Source organism: Phyllostomus hastatus, unplaced genomic scaffold (assembly GCF_019186645.2).
Source record: "Phyllostomus hastatus isolate PE091 unplaced genomic scaffold, TTU_PhHast_1.1 phas_scaffold_216, whole genome shotgun sequence".
Classification (NCBI taxonomy): domain Eukaryota; kingdom Metazoa; phylum Chordata; class Mammalia; order Chiroptera; family Phyllostomidae; genus Phyllostomus; species Phyllostomus hastatus.
The window spans coordinates 17,276,380-17,297,497 of NW_025334018.1; the positions used below are offsets into that span (position 1 = coordinate 17,276,380).

General features: G+C 50.3%; 1 protein-coding gene across 3 annotated transcripts in view; it reads left to right on the forward strand.

The window, feature by feature from the left end:
• VAV3 (vav guanine nucleotide exchange factor 3) overlaps positions 1 to 21,118 on the forward strand; it is a 263,079-nt gene that overhangs the window by 170,341 nt on the left and 71,620 nt on the right. For all 3 annotated transcript variants that reach the window (XM_045816668.1, XM_045816669.1, XM_045816670.1), the window contains exons 18-19: positions 8,477 to 8,502; positions 13,915 to 13,960. In XM_045816668.1, the coding sequence (XP_045672624.1) occupies positions 8,477 to 8,502; positions 13,915 to 13,960 (72 nt within the window). The remainder of the gene's footprint in view (positions 1 to 8,476; positions 8,503 to 13,914; positions 13,961 to 21,118) is intronic.

Below are 21,118 nucleotides of genomic sequence, written 5' to 3' on the forward strand. Positions count from 1 at the left end.
GCACAGAGTCTTTGGGTTTTGTGTCAACGTTTTCCCTTCGGTCTTTGAAAATAACGCCCGCGATTGTTACACGGGCCGGCCTCGGAGCCGTCGGCCATTACGCATTCAGTGCGGCCTTTCGCCTCTCTCCTCCTCTCGGGCCTCTTCCTTCTCTTTCCTTCCCGGCCTTTCTTCTCTCCCTTTCTTCTTCTTTGTCTTTGTCCTTTTTCCCCCGAGTTTCTCTGCGTTTTATCAATCGGACCTTTCAAAACCAGCACCGCGTTTTGAAGAGAAGAAAGGGGCCTTTAGCAGCTCGAGTTCAAAAGGGAGCCACGTCAACCTTTGAGCTCCCCGGAGGAGAAGGTGGACATTGAATTATTTTGGATAATCTGAAGAAGGGGAGGCAGCCGGAGAAGAAAAGCTCATTTCAGGGCCGGCCTCGGGAAAGGTGTGAATCCTATTAGAGAGCCGGGATCGCAGCAGGCTCTCTCCCCTGCTCCCCTGGTGGGCATTTCTCGGGGCCCCGGGGGCCGGTCTCCGTGTGAGATGGGCAGCTGCCCGGACAAAGGTCCGACGTTAGCGGAATGCCTGCTCTGTGCGCACCCCTCCCCTCGCCCCGGGAGCCTCAGAGGGCCCCGGGTGCTTCCACAACGTTCTCAAGGCCGGTCAAGTACAGGAGACGAGATTAGCACCAGCTCGTGTCTCTGAAGGTCACAAAACAGTCGACAAAGCTGTACAATGTGGAGGAAATGGGATGTAGCATGATTGTTATTCTTCGTCTTCCCCACACAGGTGAGCCCTTAAACTTCGTCGCTCATTTGCGTGGGCCCCGGCCTTTCCTGTCTTTGAGGACCATTCATGTTATTTGCCCACAGAGGCTAACAATGTGGTTCCATGGACCCCGCAGCCCTGTTTTATGAGCTTCGGTCTGGGAGGCCATCAAGGGTGCCATCACTGAATCGACCCACGTGGTTCTTCCATCCCCCGAGACTGGTTGTGGGAGAGTCACTGAGAGTGAGGCAGAGGCGCTTGAAGCTCTCACCGCGCCATTTCCTAGTTACACGGGTTTGCAGAAGTTAATTCAACGTTCCCGAGCTTTCATTTAGTCATCGGTAAAATGCAAATTAGAGGATTCTTACGGGGAGTCACGTGAACTAATGCTGATGCACGGCGCAGAGCCTGGGTTCACTCCGGCCCGGTATTGGGATCCAAGGTGTTCCATTGAGAACTCATTTTTTTCCCCCTGTGATTTTCTTGTTGTTTTGGGGATGTAGAGCTAATGTGGATAAAAAAATTCGTGAGCCCCAAACTTTGTAGTGAGACACAAGAATGACATTCAAAGGACTTTGAAGTTTTAACTTTTATGTTAAAAAAGGTCAGTTGGAAACTGTTGGGATTTCTGGTCTCGTCAGACACGAGAGCGGTGCGTCTCTGGCGTCACCCCTCCGTCCTGCCCGAGCAGCCCTGCGCAGGGTGGGAGCCGGCAGGCAGCGGCGGGGACGCCAGCTCGCGCCGCAGGCTGGTCCGGCGTCAGCCCGGCTCCACAGCTAACCTGCAGGGTGGCCTGGGAGCCAGTTCCTTAATCTCTCTTCCCTCCTCAAACAGGGATGATAACAGCACCTAGCCTTTAAAAGTTTTTTTTTAAAATAAATATGTATGAAGTGTCTGGTACTGTAGTCTAAGTACCCTACCACTGTTCACTCACTGAGTCCTGTAAAAGTCCCAGGGGTTGGTTTTATTGCTTTTCTGCTTACAGACAAGAAACTGAAGGACAGAGACCTAAGTAGCTTGTCTCGGGGGTTTCGTTCTTAGAACGAAGATTCAACTCCAGGAGGTCCAGATCCTGAGTCAGGTCCTGAGTCAGGCCCTACCCGCTGGGCTGGGCTGCTGGGCTGTGCATTAGCTGGGCTGGGCTGCTGGGCTGTGCATTAGCCAGGCTGTGCATTAGCCGGGCTGTGCATTAGCTGGGCTGTGCATTAGCTGGGCTGTGCATTAGCCGGGCTGGGCTGCTGGGCTGTGCATTAGCTGGGCTGGGCTGCTGGGCTGTGCATTAGCCAGGCTGTGCATTAGCTGGGCTGTGCATTAGCTGGGCTGGGCTGCTGGGCTGTGCATTAGCCGGGCTGGGCTGCTGGGCTGTGCATTAGCTGGGCTGGGCTGCTGGGCTGTGCATTAGCCAGGCTGTGCATTAGCTGGGCTGTGCATTAGCTGGGCTGGGCTGCTGGGCTGTGCATTAGCCGGGCTGTGTGTTAGCCGGGCTGTGCATTAGCTGGGCTGGGCTGCCGGGCTGTGCATTAGCCGGGCTGGGCTGCTGGGCTGTGCATTAGCTGGGTGCCGCGTGCCACATGGGTGCAATGTGCACACCTCACCCCGAGGGACAACCTAGCAGAATCGTGTGCTTGGTTTTCTCTGGGAAAAGGAGAGATTTTCTAATGGGTTATTTCTTTAAGCAATGACACTTTTTAAAAGTATTTTGTATTGATTATGTTATTATAGTTTTCCCAATTTCCTCCCTTTATCCCCCCTCACCCTGCCCCCCTAACCCTCCAGCTCATATTTTGAGGTCGTGGGCAAGCTAGACTCTATGGGCCATTTCCCGCCTTGCGGAGAATCTCATCACTGGCTTATGTTTGGTTCAGCCCTCCGTTTCTGCTTCCAGGAACGGGGCGCGGCAGGCACTCAGCAGTGCAGGTTTCACAACGGGCACGCTATTTAGACAATCTTGCTGGTGTGTGCACAGGAGCACAGGGTCTGCGGGAGCGGGTACGGGCTGTGGTTGCACCTTTACGGAGCCTAGACCTTGGCTGGGTGTCGGCTGAGCCGAAGAGAAATGTGCCTGCGCCCCTGGCTGGCACTTTAAGGATGAATGACAGGCCATGTGTCCTTTATGCCTGCAGGAACAAGTATAAAGGACAGGCACATGGACAATCACAAGGTGCCGGGGGGGGAACGGGAGGGAGGTGGGGAGGGCTGGGGGATGGGCTGGGATGGGGTCAAGGGCAGAAAACTGTACTTGAACGACAATTAAAATTAAAAAAATAAATAACACTGTTAAATGAAAAAAAAAAGAATGAATGATAGAACACTGAGTTGATCTTTGCCTTCCCTTCTAATGGTTGTGCAAAGACAGGCTCGGGCCCTGAGCACCCGCCATCCGTGGGCCTTTCCCACCGAGGTCAGGGCACCTCGGTCAGGGTAGCCAGTGGCAGGAAAGTGAACCAGCTGACAGGACACCTGATGACAAAAGTACCTTTATTTCTGGAGAAATCAGTTTTAGAGTTCTTGCTCGACTCTTCCTGTCTCCTCCCCGTGAAACACACTTTCTCTTCTCCCCGAGGTTCCCAGATCTCACTCTTCCTTTCCTTCCTCTTCTCCCAGCTCTTGGCCGATCACCTAACCTCCCTTAACCGCCAGCGCTGGTCTGATTTAAATGGCTCTCTATTCCGTTTCTGTGTAGGTTTTATGTATTTGCCACAGTTAGGCTGTGTTGGGGTGCCTAAGAACACCCCCCGCCCCCCCCCAAATCCCAGGGCCTCTGACACGTAGCAGTTTATTTCTCACACACACACAGCACTGTGGGTTCCTGGCCCTCTGGGGTCACCCCCTTCTAAGTCAGGGCTTGGGCATCAGTGTGACGCTGCCATTTCAACACGTGGCCTCCAGGGGGTGGCCGGTCTTAAGACCCCTGGACTGGAAGGGAGCAATGCCATTTTGTTAGCTCACAGCTCACTGGTTAAAACCAGTCACGTGATCTCAGCTGAATGGCAAGGGACACGGGAGTGGGACGCAGGGACTGTGTGCGGTGCGCCCTGGCGTCTCTGGCACTTCTCGTGTCCTCCAGGAGGTGAGAGGCTCCCTCACGGCAGGGAACGTGTCCCGAGTCAGGGTGCGTCACCCCACGTAGTTAGTCCTCCCCCCGGCCCCCTCGTAGGAGCGTGTCAGCCCTGCTGCAGCCCTTCACGAGGTCGGATGTGGCTACACACGGACCATGGAGCATTGCCAGCGCTCTGAGACACCTCTTTCTGTGGGAGTTAAGGCTGCAGAAACCTTTTACACTTCATGCTCTCTATCCCCTAAATTTATCTAGTCTCCATTCATCCTTGAAATAATAATTACTTGGCAAAAAATGCCGTGCATTTCTGAAGGAAGGAAGCAATTCATTCTCATTAATATCTGACTGTGACGGATTATGAACTCAAGTACATACGAAGTATGAAAAAAAGGTTTTTTAATTATTTTTCATATTTATAACACAAACGGTGCAGCTGGGAAGCACATGTGAAGGTTGGGTGATTAGTGTATGTCTTCATATTTGAACATTTGCATGGCTATGAGGAGCGGGCAGTTTGGCTCTTTTTTCCGCTGAACCTGAGTTGATGCCTTCACGGTCACCATGGCAACCTCGGTGATCAACATGCACGTGGACTTGGAAGTGTGTTGCCACAACATCCCAGCTTAACAACGACTAGGCACGAACTCCATTATGTGAGACTCGCTCAGCAAGTCACTGCAAAGCTGATGTGATTTTGGAGTGGCGTTTCTTTCTCCCAGTATTCCCCCCACCCCCCTCGTGAAGGTCTCATCTGCAGCTGCCACCTCCGGGGATGCTTGTGTCTTTCCCCTCCTGTAACATGTGGCTAAAAACCCTTCGGTCCCCATCCTGCCCCAGTAGATCGATCGGTATACCTTGCTCTGCACCCCCTCGGTTTAAACCGAGGAAGCAGCACTGCGAGGCAGATCACGCTGGAGCAGACGACTGTGGTTTAGCGCACCTTCCCCGTGAGTGCGGACGCAAGCCCCAGCTGTTCTAATATTTAACCAGAGCAGAGCCCCATCTGCTTCTCTGGGCAATCACGCTCTCATCTGGGCCAGCTGCTGCTCCGGCCGCCCTGCACTGGAAGTTGTCTTGGGATCCTAGAGATTTAACCCTGCAGGTTTGCTACCTAGAACCTGGGCACCCCCACAAGCAGGCATCTGAAACAGCTCTTTTATAAATAGTATTGCAGTATTTTAACACAAGCCAAGCAACTCGAATAGAATTTTATTTCAGCCTTCCAGCACCGGGCACTTTATGGCATTAGTGTTCCGTGAGCCGAGGCTTGATCGTCGGTTACATAACCCAAACCTGGCCTGGGCTCCGCCTCGTGCTGCTTAAACCCTTGCACAGGAGTCAGTCTGCTCTTCTAACTTAGCGAGACAATTCCCCACTCGGGGATCGTTGTTATTCCTTCCATTTAACTGTTGGGGTCAGTCAAATGGTCTATTAATAATTTTTAAAGCGGGCTGGAAGCTATTATGTGGTTGGATTCCTGCTGGAGCTTCTGAAAACACTTGGACTCAAAGCCTCTTTCCAAGTGTTATTCATAGTTTTCTTCCTTTCTTTTCCTTCAAAATGTTGCTGTAGATCTGAGCGGTGAAAATAAGGGTCAGAGGACTACCTCCCAAACAGACAGCCCCTCCGTCTTTTAGTTTTCATGTGTGACAAAAACAGCACGTTTTAGCCGTGAAGACAGCTGGCAACGACTTCTCTGCGGCCCCTTTGGGACCAGTGGTCTTCCTGGAGGTGGATTTGTTTAACCTTAGGAAGTGGAGCTTCAGGTAGGAGACAAAGCGAATGGTGCAATAACGCATGCACCGAGTCCCTGGCGTTGGACAAACGCGATAGGACCGAAGTTTAATTGACACGAGTGATACGAGGTGAGACTCAAGCCCCGGCGAAGACCGCTTGTCTCGCGCCAACGTGAGCGCGGAGCCAGAGCTGGCACCGGCGCCTCAGCCACGCCGCTGCTCTGAGTCACGCTCAACCGGTCGGGACAGGATGGAAGAACAACGCCAGGCGCAAACCCCCGGAGGGGCTGGGAGTCGCCGCCGAGGAGGAGTCCTGAAAGGGGAAGAACATGTTGCAGTTTGATCCGCAGGAGCCTGAGAAGTAGGCTGCAGGGGAAAGACAGGTCGTGGATTAAAATCTCGTGGAACACTTGCAGCGCTGACTTGCTACCCTAAGGCAGTTCCCAGAAGCAGCAGCCAGAGCGAGAGACCTCTTACCGGGTCTCAACCAGCAGCCTTTCTGGCTGGCCCAAGCTCCGCTGAAGGGGGCATGTCAGTCGTCGGCCCTCAGCACCTTGGTCCCCATGCGGAGCTCCCTTGTCAGCTTCCAAGGAGGAGCGCTGAGCAGGGGGTCAGCTGAGCCCCCTCTGTCCCCACATGGGCCTGCCGGGCCCCCGCACCCTCCTGACTTCTGTGGCAGAGGCTGGCTGGTGCGGGCGGCTGGCTGGCCAGCAGGCACTTACCCCAGTGCAGCAAGATACGAAGAGCTGCAAGCCAGGGTCTCTCTGTTCCTGGGGCCCGTTTCCAGGGTGAAGAGGTGCGGGTGTCTGCACAGCTCGGGGCCACCGTGGAGGCCCTGGTCTCCTCGTCCTGAGGACCTCCCAGGGGACCCTCATGGAGCACAGCGTGACAGCTACTGCCATGTGGGTTAGCATCAGTTTCATGCCCCCAAAATAGCACATTCAAAACATATTGTAAAAGTCCTCCTTCCCCAAGACGTAGAAACCCCTCCAAGCAGAGCCCCCCGCAAAAGATACGTTTGAATGGAAATGAAGGCGCACACCCAGGCGCGAACACGGAACACAGAAGGTCTGGGGTTCTCCAGTGCGAGAGGCCTCCCAGAAGTAGCCCAGCCTTCTCAGCCCCCGCGGGCGGGCCGCTGCTGTGCGTGGTGTGCGTGGTGCTCCCCGCAGTTTCTGAGTCGAGGCCGGGCTCCCTCAAACTCACTGCTTGGAGAAGAAAGTGGTTGAGGGCTGTTCTGCGTGTAGGTCTTTTTGGTCAAACCAGTGAGACAGGAATTACAGCCCAAGGCCGGCTAGCCTGGGTCCTAAGTCTGGGCGCAGTATCCAGCCAGGTGGTGCTGGCAGAGACCCTGTCCCCAGACTCACCCTCTCAGGCAGCCTTTCGTCTGCAAGCCTGCCTGTTCCGGAGGGGACCGTGTGTGTGTGGGGGGTAGAGGGGGGGCAGAAGCGAAGGAGCTCCCCGTCCCGGGGACACTCCTTGGCAGGGGCGGCTGCAGACCTGAAGGCTGTCTCTGAAGCGAGGGCGCGAGGGTTGGAAGTTAACGAGGGAGGCACACTTAGCTTTTCTCAGAAAGGTGACCTTTTGTTCATGACCTTCCGTTTCCACTAGTCAGGAGCAGTCCTTAAAACGCACACGAAACGAAACAGGACCTGTCCCCTGCCCTGGGCAGCCGTCCTGTGCCGTGAGGTCTGCGGCAGCCGGTCGGGTGCCCCCAGGCGGTCCCCCGTGCGCTCAGCCAGGTGGGGCTTCTCGGATCCTCTGCATGGGCGTCCCTGGGGCCACGAGAACTCGGGTTTAGGCTTGCCCCTTTCCTCCTGATTTTTCCCTCCTTGGTGCCTTTTTCTCTTTCCAGTTCCTTCTTTAGAGGATCATTTTGGGTGGGAAAAGTATAGGCATAGTCTCAAAATAATGAGGCGTCTTTCTTCGCAGCGTGGAGAAGTTGGAGCACGTGTAGGTGCTCCTGGGTACGAGGAAAGGCGCACACACAGTGCGCACTGGGTTCCCCACGTGCGGTGCGTGCCTGTAATCACAGGGCGGCAGCCCCTTGGCCTTCCTGCGCGGCACTCTCCTGGAGAGCCCTGGGCTCTTCGTGCCTGTTAGTCATTTTCAGGAACTGAAATGTCACGGAGATTGTCGTTTCCGCACGGAGACAAGTAGCCTGGGGAGGAGGGGAGAATCTGCATTGGAATCCAATCCCTTGTTCTTACTCCCATTTTTGAATCGAAATACATGCCCCCCAAAATTAAAAACAAGAGCTAGAGCCCCAGCCACATAGCTCCGTTGGTTAGAGCATCATCCCGAGGGCTGGGTCCCCGGTCAGGGCACATCCGAGAATCAGTCGGTGAATGCACGAGTAAGTAGAACAGCAGATAGACGTGCCCCCTCTCCGTCCTCCCCCATCCCTCTGTCTTTCTAAAATCAATAAATAAAAATAAAAAATAGGAGCTATAGCCACTTCATGAGAAAAATTACATGCAATCTTGTTATGTGTTCTATTTGCAATTGTTGCAAGTAGTCACTGTAACAATACCTTTGTCAGTTGGTGTGTTGAGGGTCTTCAAACCCACCGTGTTGAAAGAAAGTGCCCACCCAGCTCTCCCCGACGCGCATACATTTAGGGCAAGCCCCTGTTCCAGGGAGCTTTCTGCGGTTGAGTTCACACACTGCTTGATAAACAATTGAAAAAGTTCAGCATAACTGAGAAGGCATTTAGAACTATGAGTCACCTTCCCGGCAAGCCAATGAGGCAAGAGAACCGGAGTTGCAAAACACTTACTAGCCCAGCCGGCAGGGCCCTGGAAGTGTGTTCCAGGTATTTGCTGCGAGAGCACAGCAGTAGGGTCTGACCCCGCCGCACAGAACCCGCGGAGGCTGCTGCCCAGACCAAAGCACCTGACACTGACCATGCCCATTTTCACGTTTGTTTCAGAGCCGGGGATGCTGAAAGCACCGGAGGTAAGATCCACACTTCACCTTTTTTTTTATAGAACTTTTGCCTTTCAGGTTGTTGGCTCTCTTAAGCGGGCTTGAGCTTTCCGAGTGGTAAACGTGCCTTTGGAAAGTGGGTGGAAGCAGAGACAGAGTGGGCAGCCCGGTGCTCGTGAGTGAAGGGCACAGGTTTAGTCGGGGGAGTTCTCAGTCACCGGCTGGGGATCCTGAGTGGAGGGGAACACGTGGACATTTCGTTCCAGCTTCGTGTGTGAGGTCGAGCTCTCAGACTCTCACCAATTCAGGTCGATTTCAAATAAACGCTGCGGCACTCCTGTGGCGGGAGCATGGGGACGCAGCTCCCTAGCGCTCTGCTGCGGAGTCCCACGACGCCCGGGGCTTGTGAACAAGGCCCTGGGTCGGGGCGGCTTTGGCCCTGTTTGCACAGGAGGACGGTGGCCCTCGTCCCAGGAAGCTGGCAGACCTGCTCACTCAGGGAATGTGTCGCTGCCCAGCATTTGCTAGCACTGGGGAAAAAAAAAACACGTTCTAACATTGCTCCTCTGAGGATGTGGTTTTATGTTCCCAGTGCTTTATGTTCGAACATAAACATGGTTCCGATCATGTCTTATTGATCAAATCCAGACCTGATAACCGTGTCCTTGCGGTTTTACACCAAATCTTAGGCCCAATGGCTTAGACGTATGTGGTCCCTGTTACTGCTTAGAATACAGTTATTTTTTGAACAAATAAGAAAGAATGAAGAATAGGACCCATTCCAGGCAGCCATGGTCTTGGCCTTCAACCAAAAGTAACAAATTTCTTACCTGACCTCCCCAAAATAATGTCATAGCAAAGAAAATTAAAATATAAAATATGTGTGATGTTATGTGAACCTAAGAGACAGCTCTTTGAGAATTTCAGAATAAAAGAAAGATAAAAACATTCTAAGCCAAATTATTTTAATACAGTTATATCTCATGAAGAACAGCATAATATCAGTGTGCTTTGAATAGGCTGGCATTTATATAGTTGGTACAAATAATGAAAGGCACAGCCAGATGTCAAAGAAGAGGTAAGTTTTTCCTATGGTTTTTGCCTAAGTACATAATTTTTTGATGTAGGATTTCAAGAGTATGATATGAGGAAATTCACATGCACCTCTTCAGTGGATCAGTTGACTGTATTTTAGAATCTAGATCAAAAGAATGCATAACAAGATAATAATAATTTAAAAGTAGGCAGCACAAGTTTTTCTAGGGCTGAAATAAATCACCCTAAGGTTTCCTTCAGTGTTTAGGCGGCGGGCCTGAAGAGTGTTCATCAGGACTGTGGAGCAGAGGTCCCAGTGAGCGTCGTGGGAAGCAGCTTGCTTTCCTGTACTCTCAGGCTGTGGTTGGGTTGCCGAGACAGCTTTCTCTGTAGAGCTGCGAACTTGAACTCAGTATTATTTCACATTCATCCTATTAGATATAGACATTATTTTTTTTCCAGGGAAGATGATTTCACTTCATTTTATTTAAGTTACGTGCAGTGGGTGTATTTACAGAAGGAAAGTGTGCGAATGAGAAGGGGGTGATAATTTTCGCATGACCCTAAATAATTCTCCCCGGGCCTTTTTGTACCCTTAGAAGTTACACTTAAGCCTATTATGAAAGGAGTTAATTTTCGCATTGATTTTAAAAAATGTAGCATCGGTGTTTTAGCAACTTTTGACTGTGGGGGTGTAATTTTTATTTAATGGTGAGTCTGCTAGTCTCTGCCTGAGCTCAGTGTAAGGGGAGGTAATAGCAGACAGACAGTAAGAAGCGCCTTTCACTGCACTTTCCCCATCGAGACGTCCACTCTGCAGATGGACGCTGTTAGGGTGCCCAGGGGGCCTCCCAGAACCACGTGAGGAAGACCTTCTGGAAGCTCTGTCCTTTTCATCTCCCTCTCTCCTGAAGACCTTTTCCTCCAGACACCAGTTTGGGTCCTGTTCTCTTCCCCTGTCAATGGCCACGATGGCAAACTTTTTATTTTTCATGTCATAGTTCAATGTCAAGGCAGGTCAGCGTTCAGGGGCCACAGGACCCGTGGGTGCCCCTGCACCACCTCTGGGAGACCCACCTCACTCCCATCCCAGACTGGACCTTCAGCCGCCAGCGCCGGCCTCGGGAATCACGGTTCTCACTGCACCCCATGTAACACAGTCTTCTGCCCATCTGTCCCCCCCCCCAGGGTGCCCCCCTGCCGGTCGGGTAGCGGGCCGAAGCCAGTGCCATAGAACAAAGGGACCTTGGCTTGTTTTGTTGGTAAAATCTACAGAGAGAATTAGGTTTGTCCCCAAGAAGGTGAGGAGAGAGTTTCTTAGGCAGTCAAGGTGTGTCTTTCAGAGACAGACAAGGCAATAGGTGATGACTGGAGAAGTAAAACTAGGTTCTTTGGTTGGTCAACCATGCCCCCCTCCCCCCAACCAGTTCTAAGGAGACCAAGGGAGACAGAGACGGTTCTGAAGACGCAGTCTCCCATCTCAGGGGGCGGTAACTGGGGCTCCCGGAGATGCCCAGGAGGTGCGCCCTGTGCTTCCACTGGGGACAAGCTCCTGTCCAGCCCCGCCCCAGGCCGCTGAGCATAGAGACGGGGGAGGAGAGTGTGTTTAAATATGCTCTGCTGAACATTGCCAAATTGTTTATAATATAAAGTAGTTTTTAAGTGCTTTTAAAGTCTAATTTATCTCAAACTCTCCAAATGTACCTCATCTAAGTGACTGAAATCCCCTCCTTTTAAAAAAAAGATTTATTTATTTACTTTTAGAGAGAGGAGAAGGGAGGGAGGGAGAGAGAGAGAGAGAGAGAGAGAAATATCAACGTGTGGTTGTCTCTCACACGCCCCCTACTGGGGACCTGGGCCGCAACCCAGGCATGTGCCCTGACTGAGAATCGAACCAGCAACCCTTTGACTCACAGGCCGGCACTCAGTGCACTGAGCCACACCAGCCAGAGCCCTGTTTATTTGTTTATTTGTCTGTTTATTTAATTCACCAGATTATGGCTTGTCCCACTGCCCACTCGTGTTGCATAGACGTTTCTATTCTCAGGGTCACTGATTCTCAATGACTTTCTGGAGAAAGGAGCTAAAACGTAAGCAGCAGGGCAATAGCTTAGTAGAAGAGTTGGTTCTTTATGTGAATTTAAACATGCAGATACCATAGAGTTAATCATGACAATAATAATGATAGTAAGCTATCACTTAAGATAATCCTTCCTGTGTGCCAGGAACAGTTCCGAGCACTAAACATAAGTGACTCATTTACTTCTCCCCCTAGACACTGTAGTAGCTGCTGTTATCACCCCAGGTGGGGCTATTACCCCCATTGGAGACCGGGGGTCCGAACAGGCACAGGGGTGTCAACTAGTTCACGATCAAACAGCTGCTGTGGAGGTTTGAGTTTGAACTTGGGCAGTCTGATTCTGGAATCCATACTCTCAGCAACGGCACATGTGCCTTCGTTCAATCCCAACTCCTAAGGTAATAGAGAGTTGCTTTTGAGCTTGCGTTCTTTTCTCACATTTTACGTTTATAGTTTTTCTTTTACTTTACTTTTATTGTTGACGCTATCACACAGGTCCCCACTCCCCCTCCCCCACCCCAGCCCTTTGCCCACCTCCACCCGGCCCTCATCCCCCGCCCCCAGGGCACCACCGCACTGTTGTCCGTGTCCGTGGGCCGTGCACACGTGTTCTTGACTGGTTCCGGCATCCCAGGACGAAGGCCCGAAGGCCGAATTCCCCTTTGCCTCCGCAGCTCTCTGACAGCAGGCGTTGCGACACCAGCAGAAAGATGGCTTCTGCTGTGCGTTAGGGAGGTGGGGGGCTGTGCAGGAGGGCGATGAGGGCAGAGCACCCGTCCCTTGTACGGGAAAGGTGGTCAGGTGTGTTCCTTGTCCTTCATACAGACAGCTCTGCAACTTCGAATGCAATTTCAGGGAGGAGGTGTTTTTCTTTGAAGGCAGTTTCCTTCCAGGTCATCACAGGTGACTACTCGCTCACCACGTGTCCCCTTTTGTGCCCGGGCCCCCAGCAGGCCCGCACTGCACTGTCCTCTCGCCCACGGCGGCTCCTTATGACCTGTCCTTCTGGCTCCGGCAGCCGTCCTGCTCGCCACGCCGACCTCAGCGGTCCTGCTGGCCTCCTTACACACCCACTTGGAAAGTAGTTGGGTGAACGACAGAAATTATATTTAAAGGGTTTTTCCAATTTGCTTTCACCTGAGAACCCCCGATCCCCTGCTTAACACGGCTTAGGGCCCCCTTGGAATCTGCAGGGCCCCGTCCCACCCATTCAACTTGCGAAGGGAAACAGTGGGAGGAACCCAGAGAAAAACCCACGGCGCGCGCGCGCTGAGCACAGCCACGTGGGCTCTGAGTGAAGCCGGGTCTCCACGCACGGCTGTGGACCCCGGCACACACGGAAACAAAGTCGCTGTTGCCAAAATCTGAACTATGTGGTTGTTCTAGAGTTCTGTGGTGTGCATCTCATCCAGCTGCGTAATAAAGAGTGAAACTCGAGTCCTTATTAATTAGTGAGATTACCATGGTTAGGAGGCAGGCATGAATTTGATATGAAATCGAACTTGGTACGATGCATTTTCCACGAGTTGAAATCTCTTTTGTTTCGCATCTTAGCTATACTTTCCGTAACGTGCGGTTTTTCTCAGGGATTCCTTTTTCTGGGGTAAGAGTTTGCTGTCGTGGGTCACAAGCTGATGCCTGTTTTGTTTCTCAGAGAGCTAAGATACAACCGACCCACAGCAAAAATGCCATTCCCACTGACTTGTCTGCTCAAGGCAGAGCCCAGGGGCCGTGTAGTGAGAGACCCCACTCCAGTCCGGCCAGCCAGGCATCCGAAGCAGCTGGGTAGGGCCTGGAGGTCAGATGTCTTCGCCGGGAACATTTTCCAGCCAAGGCAGTCTTGTTCTCACCATTCCTTCCATCATTAAGGCTGCAAAAAAAAATGTGTCCTGATACCCGGAGACGGCAAATGGAAAGCTGTGTCTTTCCCATAGTGCACCCGATGAGTATTAATGGGTAGGATGCAATGGTGTTCAAGTGGAATACTTAGTAGAGAAACAAGAAGGTTGAGTTATAAAAACAAACTTCAGAAGCAAATGTTTCCATTGAAGTTAGTCATACTTTTTAATGGAAAAGGCACAACATGCACTGGCCTTCCAGAGTGTCAGGAGGTAATATACTTTTTGGAAAAAAACCAGTTTATTCAATTACAATTTTAATTAAAACATTTAAGCACCCATTTGAGATATTAGTGTAACGAACCTCTAGATATCCATCATTGAGATTCAGTGTAATTTATTTGTTTAAGGTTTTACAGTGTTTATTAGATCCTTTCCCAAGTAAGTCACTTTAATAATACCAAGTCTTTGTTTTCCCTTTCTGCACAGAAGCGGACCAACGGGCTGCGGAGAAACTCCAGACAGGTGGATCCAGGTGTGTTTCTGGTTGTACATCTATGGTTATGCCTTAGTTACGTGACCAAGGAAACCTCTGGGACTCGCTGTGGGAAGCCGGGCAGAGTATTGGCCTTTGTGTCTCCCAGTTCGGCACACAACGTGTGCCCGGGAGGCAGCGGCCTCACGTGTCAATCACTCACGTGACAGAGCCGCCCGGGACAGGGTCACCTGGTGAATAACCGGCAGTAACTCCCGTCCCACCAGCAGCAGTTGAGCTGGTTGTTTGCTTTGCTGAACAGCCTCGGGCTGCCCAGTAAACGCTCCCTCACCCAGCACGCTCACCCTGTTCCCTCCGGAACCTGGGGAGGGAACCAGCCAGCGCCGAAAAAGGAGCCTTTTCTGCAGGGTCGCAGGGTCGGGGGAGTTCACAAATCAGACAAGGCTGGTACCCACCCCACTTGGAAAGATATTTTTCTCCATCCTGTATGTCAACTCCAGTGTAGTGGGAGAGGGAACTGAAGGACTCTCTCCGTCTGCAGGGAGAACTGAGCTGTTTTCCACTGAACATCGTGAGGTTTGGCCCTGTCATTGTTTTAGTGCCATTATTTCACCGTCCATTGAGCAATGCCTTCCACAGTTGAATTACCCACGATTTGTCGCGTGTAATACAGGGTCATATTATCATGGGTAAAAGGAGCCCAAAGATAGGAACTTGCTACTACACGCAGTGGAACGTGAAGTACAGTCCTGCCGGAAGATAGTCTGGGCTGTTTTGTTTTCCCGTCCCTGACTGCGTGCGTGCCTCCTTGCAGAGCTGAGCTCTCTGAGCACCGTACCTGCCCACTGAGGCCACACCCAGGGCGCCACCCGGTGTACCGGCTGCCTGCGAAGGTTTATGGAGCTCTGTTGCCTCTGGCTAGAAACGGCTTCACTTGCTTCCTGAGCTCCGTTTTGGTCTTTTAACTACAGGACAAAATTGAGGCCATTAAAAAAAAACAACAACAGGGCTTCTTGTTGACTTTTTCATAGCTCTAACTTTCCAAGATACTGCCACCCTTTGCAGAAACTTCTGCAGTAATATTTAGAAAATTCTGCAATAATGTTTAGAAGAAGTGCTTCTGTTTCGTAGGAGTGTATGACTGGAAGTGTAATTTTTTTTCTTATTTTGTGGGGGTTGTGGTGTTTCTGCTTCACAAAATTATCTATTTATAATGAAAATATTTATAAATATTTAAAAAATATTTCCTCTTCTATGAGGATTTTCATTTTATCCACCCCCCCAACAGGAGAATGCATCACTTTGTTTATGTTATCAGTAGGAGTACATTTGACTATTAATAACTTACGTTATAGCCAAACATTTTAGGAGCCCTCAGATTATTTTTAAAGGGAGACACAGTGAATTCACAGATTATACGTATGACAAAGAGGAGCACAATGAAACCGTGTATCCTCCTTTATCCTAAAGGTGACGGCTGTGTGTACAGGTGTAACTCTTCCGGTGTTCCTATTGCCTGTTTGTCCAAAGATCATGAGAGACTCCATGAGGGATAAACTTAGAAATACAAAAGAAGTAGTATTATATGTTATATTTGTAATTCTTTCTAACTAAGACCTTTCCATTAGTTATAATAAATATCTGAGTGTTTTACCATTTGTCCACATTTTGGAAAAAAAAAAACCCCAAATAGGTAATTAGTGGTCTTTCGTGTTGTAACTCTTACTGGGAGGCCAGCTGTTTCTCCCTGTTGGTGGCTGTGAATGCCAGCCTGGAATCGTGTGTTTCAAGTTGGTTGCCTTCTCATGGCAACTGCTTTCTCATGGCAACTTGCAGAGCTTTTTTGTTTGGAGTCAACCCTTGCCTGCAGCGTACGGGCTTCCGCTGCGTCCATCCCCACGCGGCGGGGGTTCGTGGGTTTCCACAGCCGTGTGAGATGCCTCCCTCCCAAGACGTTTAAACCGGGGGTCGGTCAGACGGAGGCTTCCTGGCCACGGGCAAACCGCTTCCAAGGGCATCACCTTCTGTGAGTGCCGTTCCCACGCCGTTCCTTGACATGTTCTCCCCCAGCTACGTTAGCTGACTTCTCCACGTGCCAACACACTGTCCGCTCCCCGGGGCCTCCCTTGGGGTGTTGTAGGAAAAAGTGATGAAATAGTTTTCGGGGGGAGGGGGTCCGAGGTCACTACTTCATCAGACCCCAATTTCAGAGCCATGTACAAAGGTATGTGGTATCGCTTCCCTGGAGACCTTTGGTTTTGGAAAAGAACTTAACGCATATTTCTTTGCGTAGTAGGTGCTTCATACATAATTTTAAATGAATGATTATGACTTGTTCTGAATGCATTGGTTCTCTTGCTCACTAAATTCCTTGTGCTGACCAAGTGGACCAGTGCACTGAAGGAACACGGAATAATCTAGTTGCAGGAGGCCTGGCTCTGAGCCACGTGGCCTGGGCTGGCCACCCCGCCTAGCTGTTTACTTGCAGTTGACCTTGGGCTATTTGTGCCCTCTCTGCGCCGTGGTTTCCTGATTCGTGAAGGAGACTAGTACAGCCCCTGCCTTACGAGGCTGCTGTGAGCTGGTCCATGGAAAGTCCTTGTAACAGGGCAGGAAATGCTGAGGTGACGACGAGGATGATGATAATTGCTTATGGGAGAGCGTGTTTTTTCTGACTGGACATTTTGTCTTGTGGAGGAGAGTCAGTCGTATCTGCTTGTTACGTCTTCCCAAAGAGACCCAGATTTTTATGCTGAATTTCCATGGAAGCTAGGAGTTACATAATCACAGCCGTTTTCGGGCTGGTCTTTATTGCTTATCCCACGGCCTCTGTGACATTTCGCTTACCTTTAAGAGGAGACACCGGCAACACTGGCGGTCCAGCGTTTTCGGTGAAGTTAGTGGTATTTGTGAGTGCGACAAAGGAATGAAAGAAAGGAAAACTCCTAAGGCTGAAAACATTACAGTGTATTGGGGAGTTCTTTTCAGACCAGAAGGGCGTGAGCTGCAGATTGGCAATGGGACTCGTTAGCACATTTAAAGCCTTCATGCTTTACTAATAACGGTGGGTCATCTTCATAAATAACATTGGCACATGGCTTTTCAGTTCAGTTTACATTTCCTTGTCTGCTGTTGCGTGCTAAGAAGTTTACCGATGTATGGGCTCAACTGTTTTTTATAAATGGAATAACGTGTTAGATGCAAATGCTGGTAGCTCTTTTGGATTTTTTAAATATAGCAAGGTATTTTCATCAGTTTGTACTTTTCTTCCTGAGACATCAGATGTTAGATTCAGGAAAATAACACTTAGAAAAGGCAGATCAATTATTTCAGGAACACGAAGGTGCCGGGCCTTTTTCAAGAACATGAGATCATAAATCTCAGGAAACTCTGAGCACTGGTGTGATATTTTTCACCTCAAGGGGCTCTCAAGGTCAGAGTCGCCAATTAAATTTTAATACCGAGCTTGAAAAGTTTCCTTCTGTCTAAGTACGGGACACGTGAGATTCAGTTTGCAGGTGGCAGGTCCGCGTGCCAGGATACGTGTCCTTTCAATCACGTCCCTGCGTTTAGGTGACCGCTGAGTTGTCTCTGTTTGTGGGATGCAAAGCATCTCGTATGTAAGTCCACAGCCTCCGGTGTTTAAAAAATTCAGGTCGGTGTTCGGTGTTGTGCTCGAGGAAGATTAGACGAAGTGGAGGGAGATGAATGCCCCTCATCTCTCCAATCTCAGGTTACTCAGGTGATTTGTGATAACCTTGAATAGCAAATGAGCAGGTAATGGTTCAATTGATAAGGTGCTTTCTCCGGACTCCTCTGACGCCGTTGATTGCAAAGAGAAATGTGTCTCGGAGGCACTGTCTTATTCAGGGAGGAGAGGTCTTAACTGTTTCTGGCAGGGTCGTCTTCAAAGGCGGCTGCTCTCCCTGTCAGGTGGTAGCCTTGATCTAAAATTCCATTCCTATTGTTCTTTTTTTAAGAAGATTTTACTTATTTATCTTTAGAGAGAGTGGGAAAGGGAGGGAGGAAGACGGAGAGAAATATCGATGTCCGAGAGAAACATTGATCGGTTGCCTCTCCCGCACCCCGAACTGGGGACCTGGCCCTTAACCCAGGCACGTGCCCTGACTGGGAATCGAACCAGCGGCCTTTCAGTGCACAGGATGAGGCCCAGCCCACTGAGCCACACCAGTCAGGGCCACTCCTATTGTTATTGTACGAAGAAAGGAATTCAGGAACGCTCTCCTGCGCTTCCAACTCTGTGTTGCATGGAGCCGTCAGCACCGGCAACGTCGTTAATTAGAAAGCGTGGCTCCTCTCCGCCAGGGGCTTACCTTCTGCCCGAGCAAGGAGACGCAGGCACAAGTCCTGATTTATGTCCGCGAGTAGACATAGTAAAGTGTTTTACTGCTAATATATGTCTTTTCATACACTGGCGCACTCTGGTGTGGCACAGTGTCACAAAAACAATGAGTGCGTCGTCTGGTCAACATATAAAAAGATGTAATTATGGAGTAGGCACAGAAAAAGCAAAAGGGACTGGAAAAGAGGGAAGCAAGTGTGGGCTCCAATTGCCTTCCAGCTGGGTCATCGGTATGTTTCCATTATATAAATAACAATTTTACTGTGGTGGTTTATTGTATTGAATTATAATGTATCACAGTGTTCCTTACTGTTTTAATTTCCAAGGACTGAAAAACTCATTTCAAATCGAACCAGAATTGTTGATTTCTTTTAGATGTGATTTTAAACATAATCGGCGTTTGCTGAAGAGAGAAATTATATATTTTTAGTTTCTAAATAGAAAACATTGCAGAGAAAAATACCAGCCTGGGGTTTTTAAAATCACCGATCTAAAAGTACATTTCATCCTTTCTTTTTCTTTTTCAAGAAGACAGGTGTATATTCTTGAAGGCTGTAGTAAATGAACTTCTGTTCATAATAGATAAGTAATAACATATCCATAGATGATACTGGTTCCATATTAACCAGTCAAACCTGGTTTTGTCATTTTGATCATCCGTAAAACTAACTTCTCGTCCCAGGTAAACCCTCATCTAAACACTGGAAGCATGATTGCGAATGTGCGTATTTCAAGACGAGAGCACGGGCTTGAGAGCGCTGGGGCGGTGGCAGCCAGTGTTGAGGTCCGTCGCAGGGAAGCGAGGGCAACAAGCCCAGTGGGCCCCGGGGAGGCTGCTCTGGTTCCTGCCGCCGCTGATTGGTCCTCAGGCTTCTGTGACACTGACGACAATGGGACAAGTTTCTCACGAAGGCCCCGTCCTCTCGTGGTTATTTCAGGTCTGTCTGTCTCATTCCCTGGGCCGGGAGGACAGATTTCCAAAAGGCACAGCCCAGTCCCTCGCTCATATCTTTTTTGGTCCTTCCTCCCCCGCCTTCCTTCCTTCCTCTCTCTCTCTCTCTTCTTCTTCTCTTCCTCCTCCACCTCCTCCTCCCTTCTCTTTCCTCTTCTTCCTTCTCCTTCTTTTTTTCGGTTTGGGGAGGATTTATTTCTCCCTTTCCAGTCTATTCCATGTTCTCAAAGGGTCCCCATTGCTGTCCTCTGGCTGGCGGGTCCACACCCTGCCAGCCTTTCCCACGGCTCCAGTGCCTCCAGCCGGGGAGTGGGGCGGACGGCCTTCTGAAGACTCCGCTCCGGGGGGCTGCTGCGGGTGGGAAATGGTGTCAGTGTCGGGATTATTGAATAAAAGTTCTGCAGTATCACACACACAACCGACTTGGGGATCACTTACATGCTCCTAATGTATAATTTCTGTTAGTGTGGTAATGTTGTATTGAGAAAATAAAGTATATATCTGTAACGGTTTAGAAGAAAGTTCTGAAAGGCAAGTCAAACTCGGTGAGCTGGTTTTCACGTTTATCGGGGATAACACCTTCCTTACTCAGATGCAGGTCAGGTGCAGGGCCTGGGCCCCCTCTGCCCCGTTGATGGTCCTGGCAGTGAAAGCCTGTTCCGTTCCAGAAGAAAAAGAACACGCCGTGGAATGCTCAGCAGACACCAACTTCAGAAATTCCTACTGGGCCAACAACCTCTGAGCGCCCAGTGACCTAGCCGAGAGGTTTAGGGGGAAGTGAGATAAACGAAAGCACGCAGGTGAGGCAAAACTCACCGTCTTCAAGTAACAGTATTTGATACAAGTAGGGTCCACCTGAGGCCAGGAAGAAGGACATTGATAAGGTGATCTTGAACGTCATAATTGTTTGTAATCCCATAATACTGTAGTTCTATATATAAATAGTGAGAACGGTTATCAGATTAATTAGAACCTTGGAGGGCAGGGTGTGGAATTTCTGTCAAAATGACTCATATTGGCAATTGTTTACCTTTCGGTGCATTCAGATCGAGCTGGTTTCTAAAATTTTAATTCACGTGAGAAGGAAAGCTTATGTTGGGTTCTTAGTTTTACAGATAACTTTCCTTTGGAGACTCATTTCTGTCTGTGTAGATATGAGAAATACACGGAGGCTTCCCTGTCTTTGAGGAACTGGGAATTTGGTTGGAAAGATAAGCCGTGCAGATGAAAAGCCCTTCGAAGGTTAATGCCGGTGGGTGGGCGGACCAGGCCCCCCCCCCCCCGCCCCGGAGCGTGCAGCGTGCGTTTGGAACGGGGTGTGGTTGACGGGACAGGCTGACCAGGGAAAACTCCCCATGAACCCAAGACCAGGAGACGACAGCTAACAAGTAAGCACATCAGTAAAAGCACATTTACATAAAACTGCTGTAAAATAAAGCTTACCCGTGTGCTGGTTACTAGGTTGGGGTCAGCTCCGTTCTCTATCTAAAGCATGCCCAGTGTGCTTTATCCTTAATTTTTGTTTATTTCTCTATTTTTATTGTTGACACTATTACAGATGCCCCCATTTCCCCTGCCCTGCCCCCCTCCCAGCCCCAGCCCCAGCCCCCCCATCACCACGCTGTCGTCTGTGTCTGCGGGTTATGCATACGTGTTCTTTGGCTTGCCCCTTCCCCTTGAGTTTGTCAAGTGACACAAACCCCCTTCAAACTAGTTTAGGAGGAAAAGGAAAAGCGTGAGGGACTTCCTGGCTCAAGCAGGACGCCCAGAGTGCTTCGGCTTCAGGCAGAGTTGGAACCAGGGGCTGAAAGGGTATCAGGATGCCGCGTTCTTCTCCGTTGGCTTGCTGCCGACAGACCCCTCACCTGGGAGCCCAGTGGAC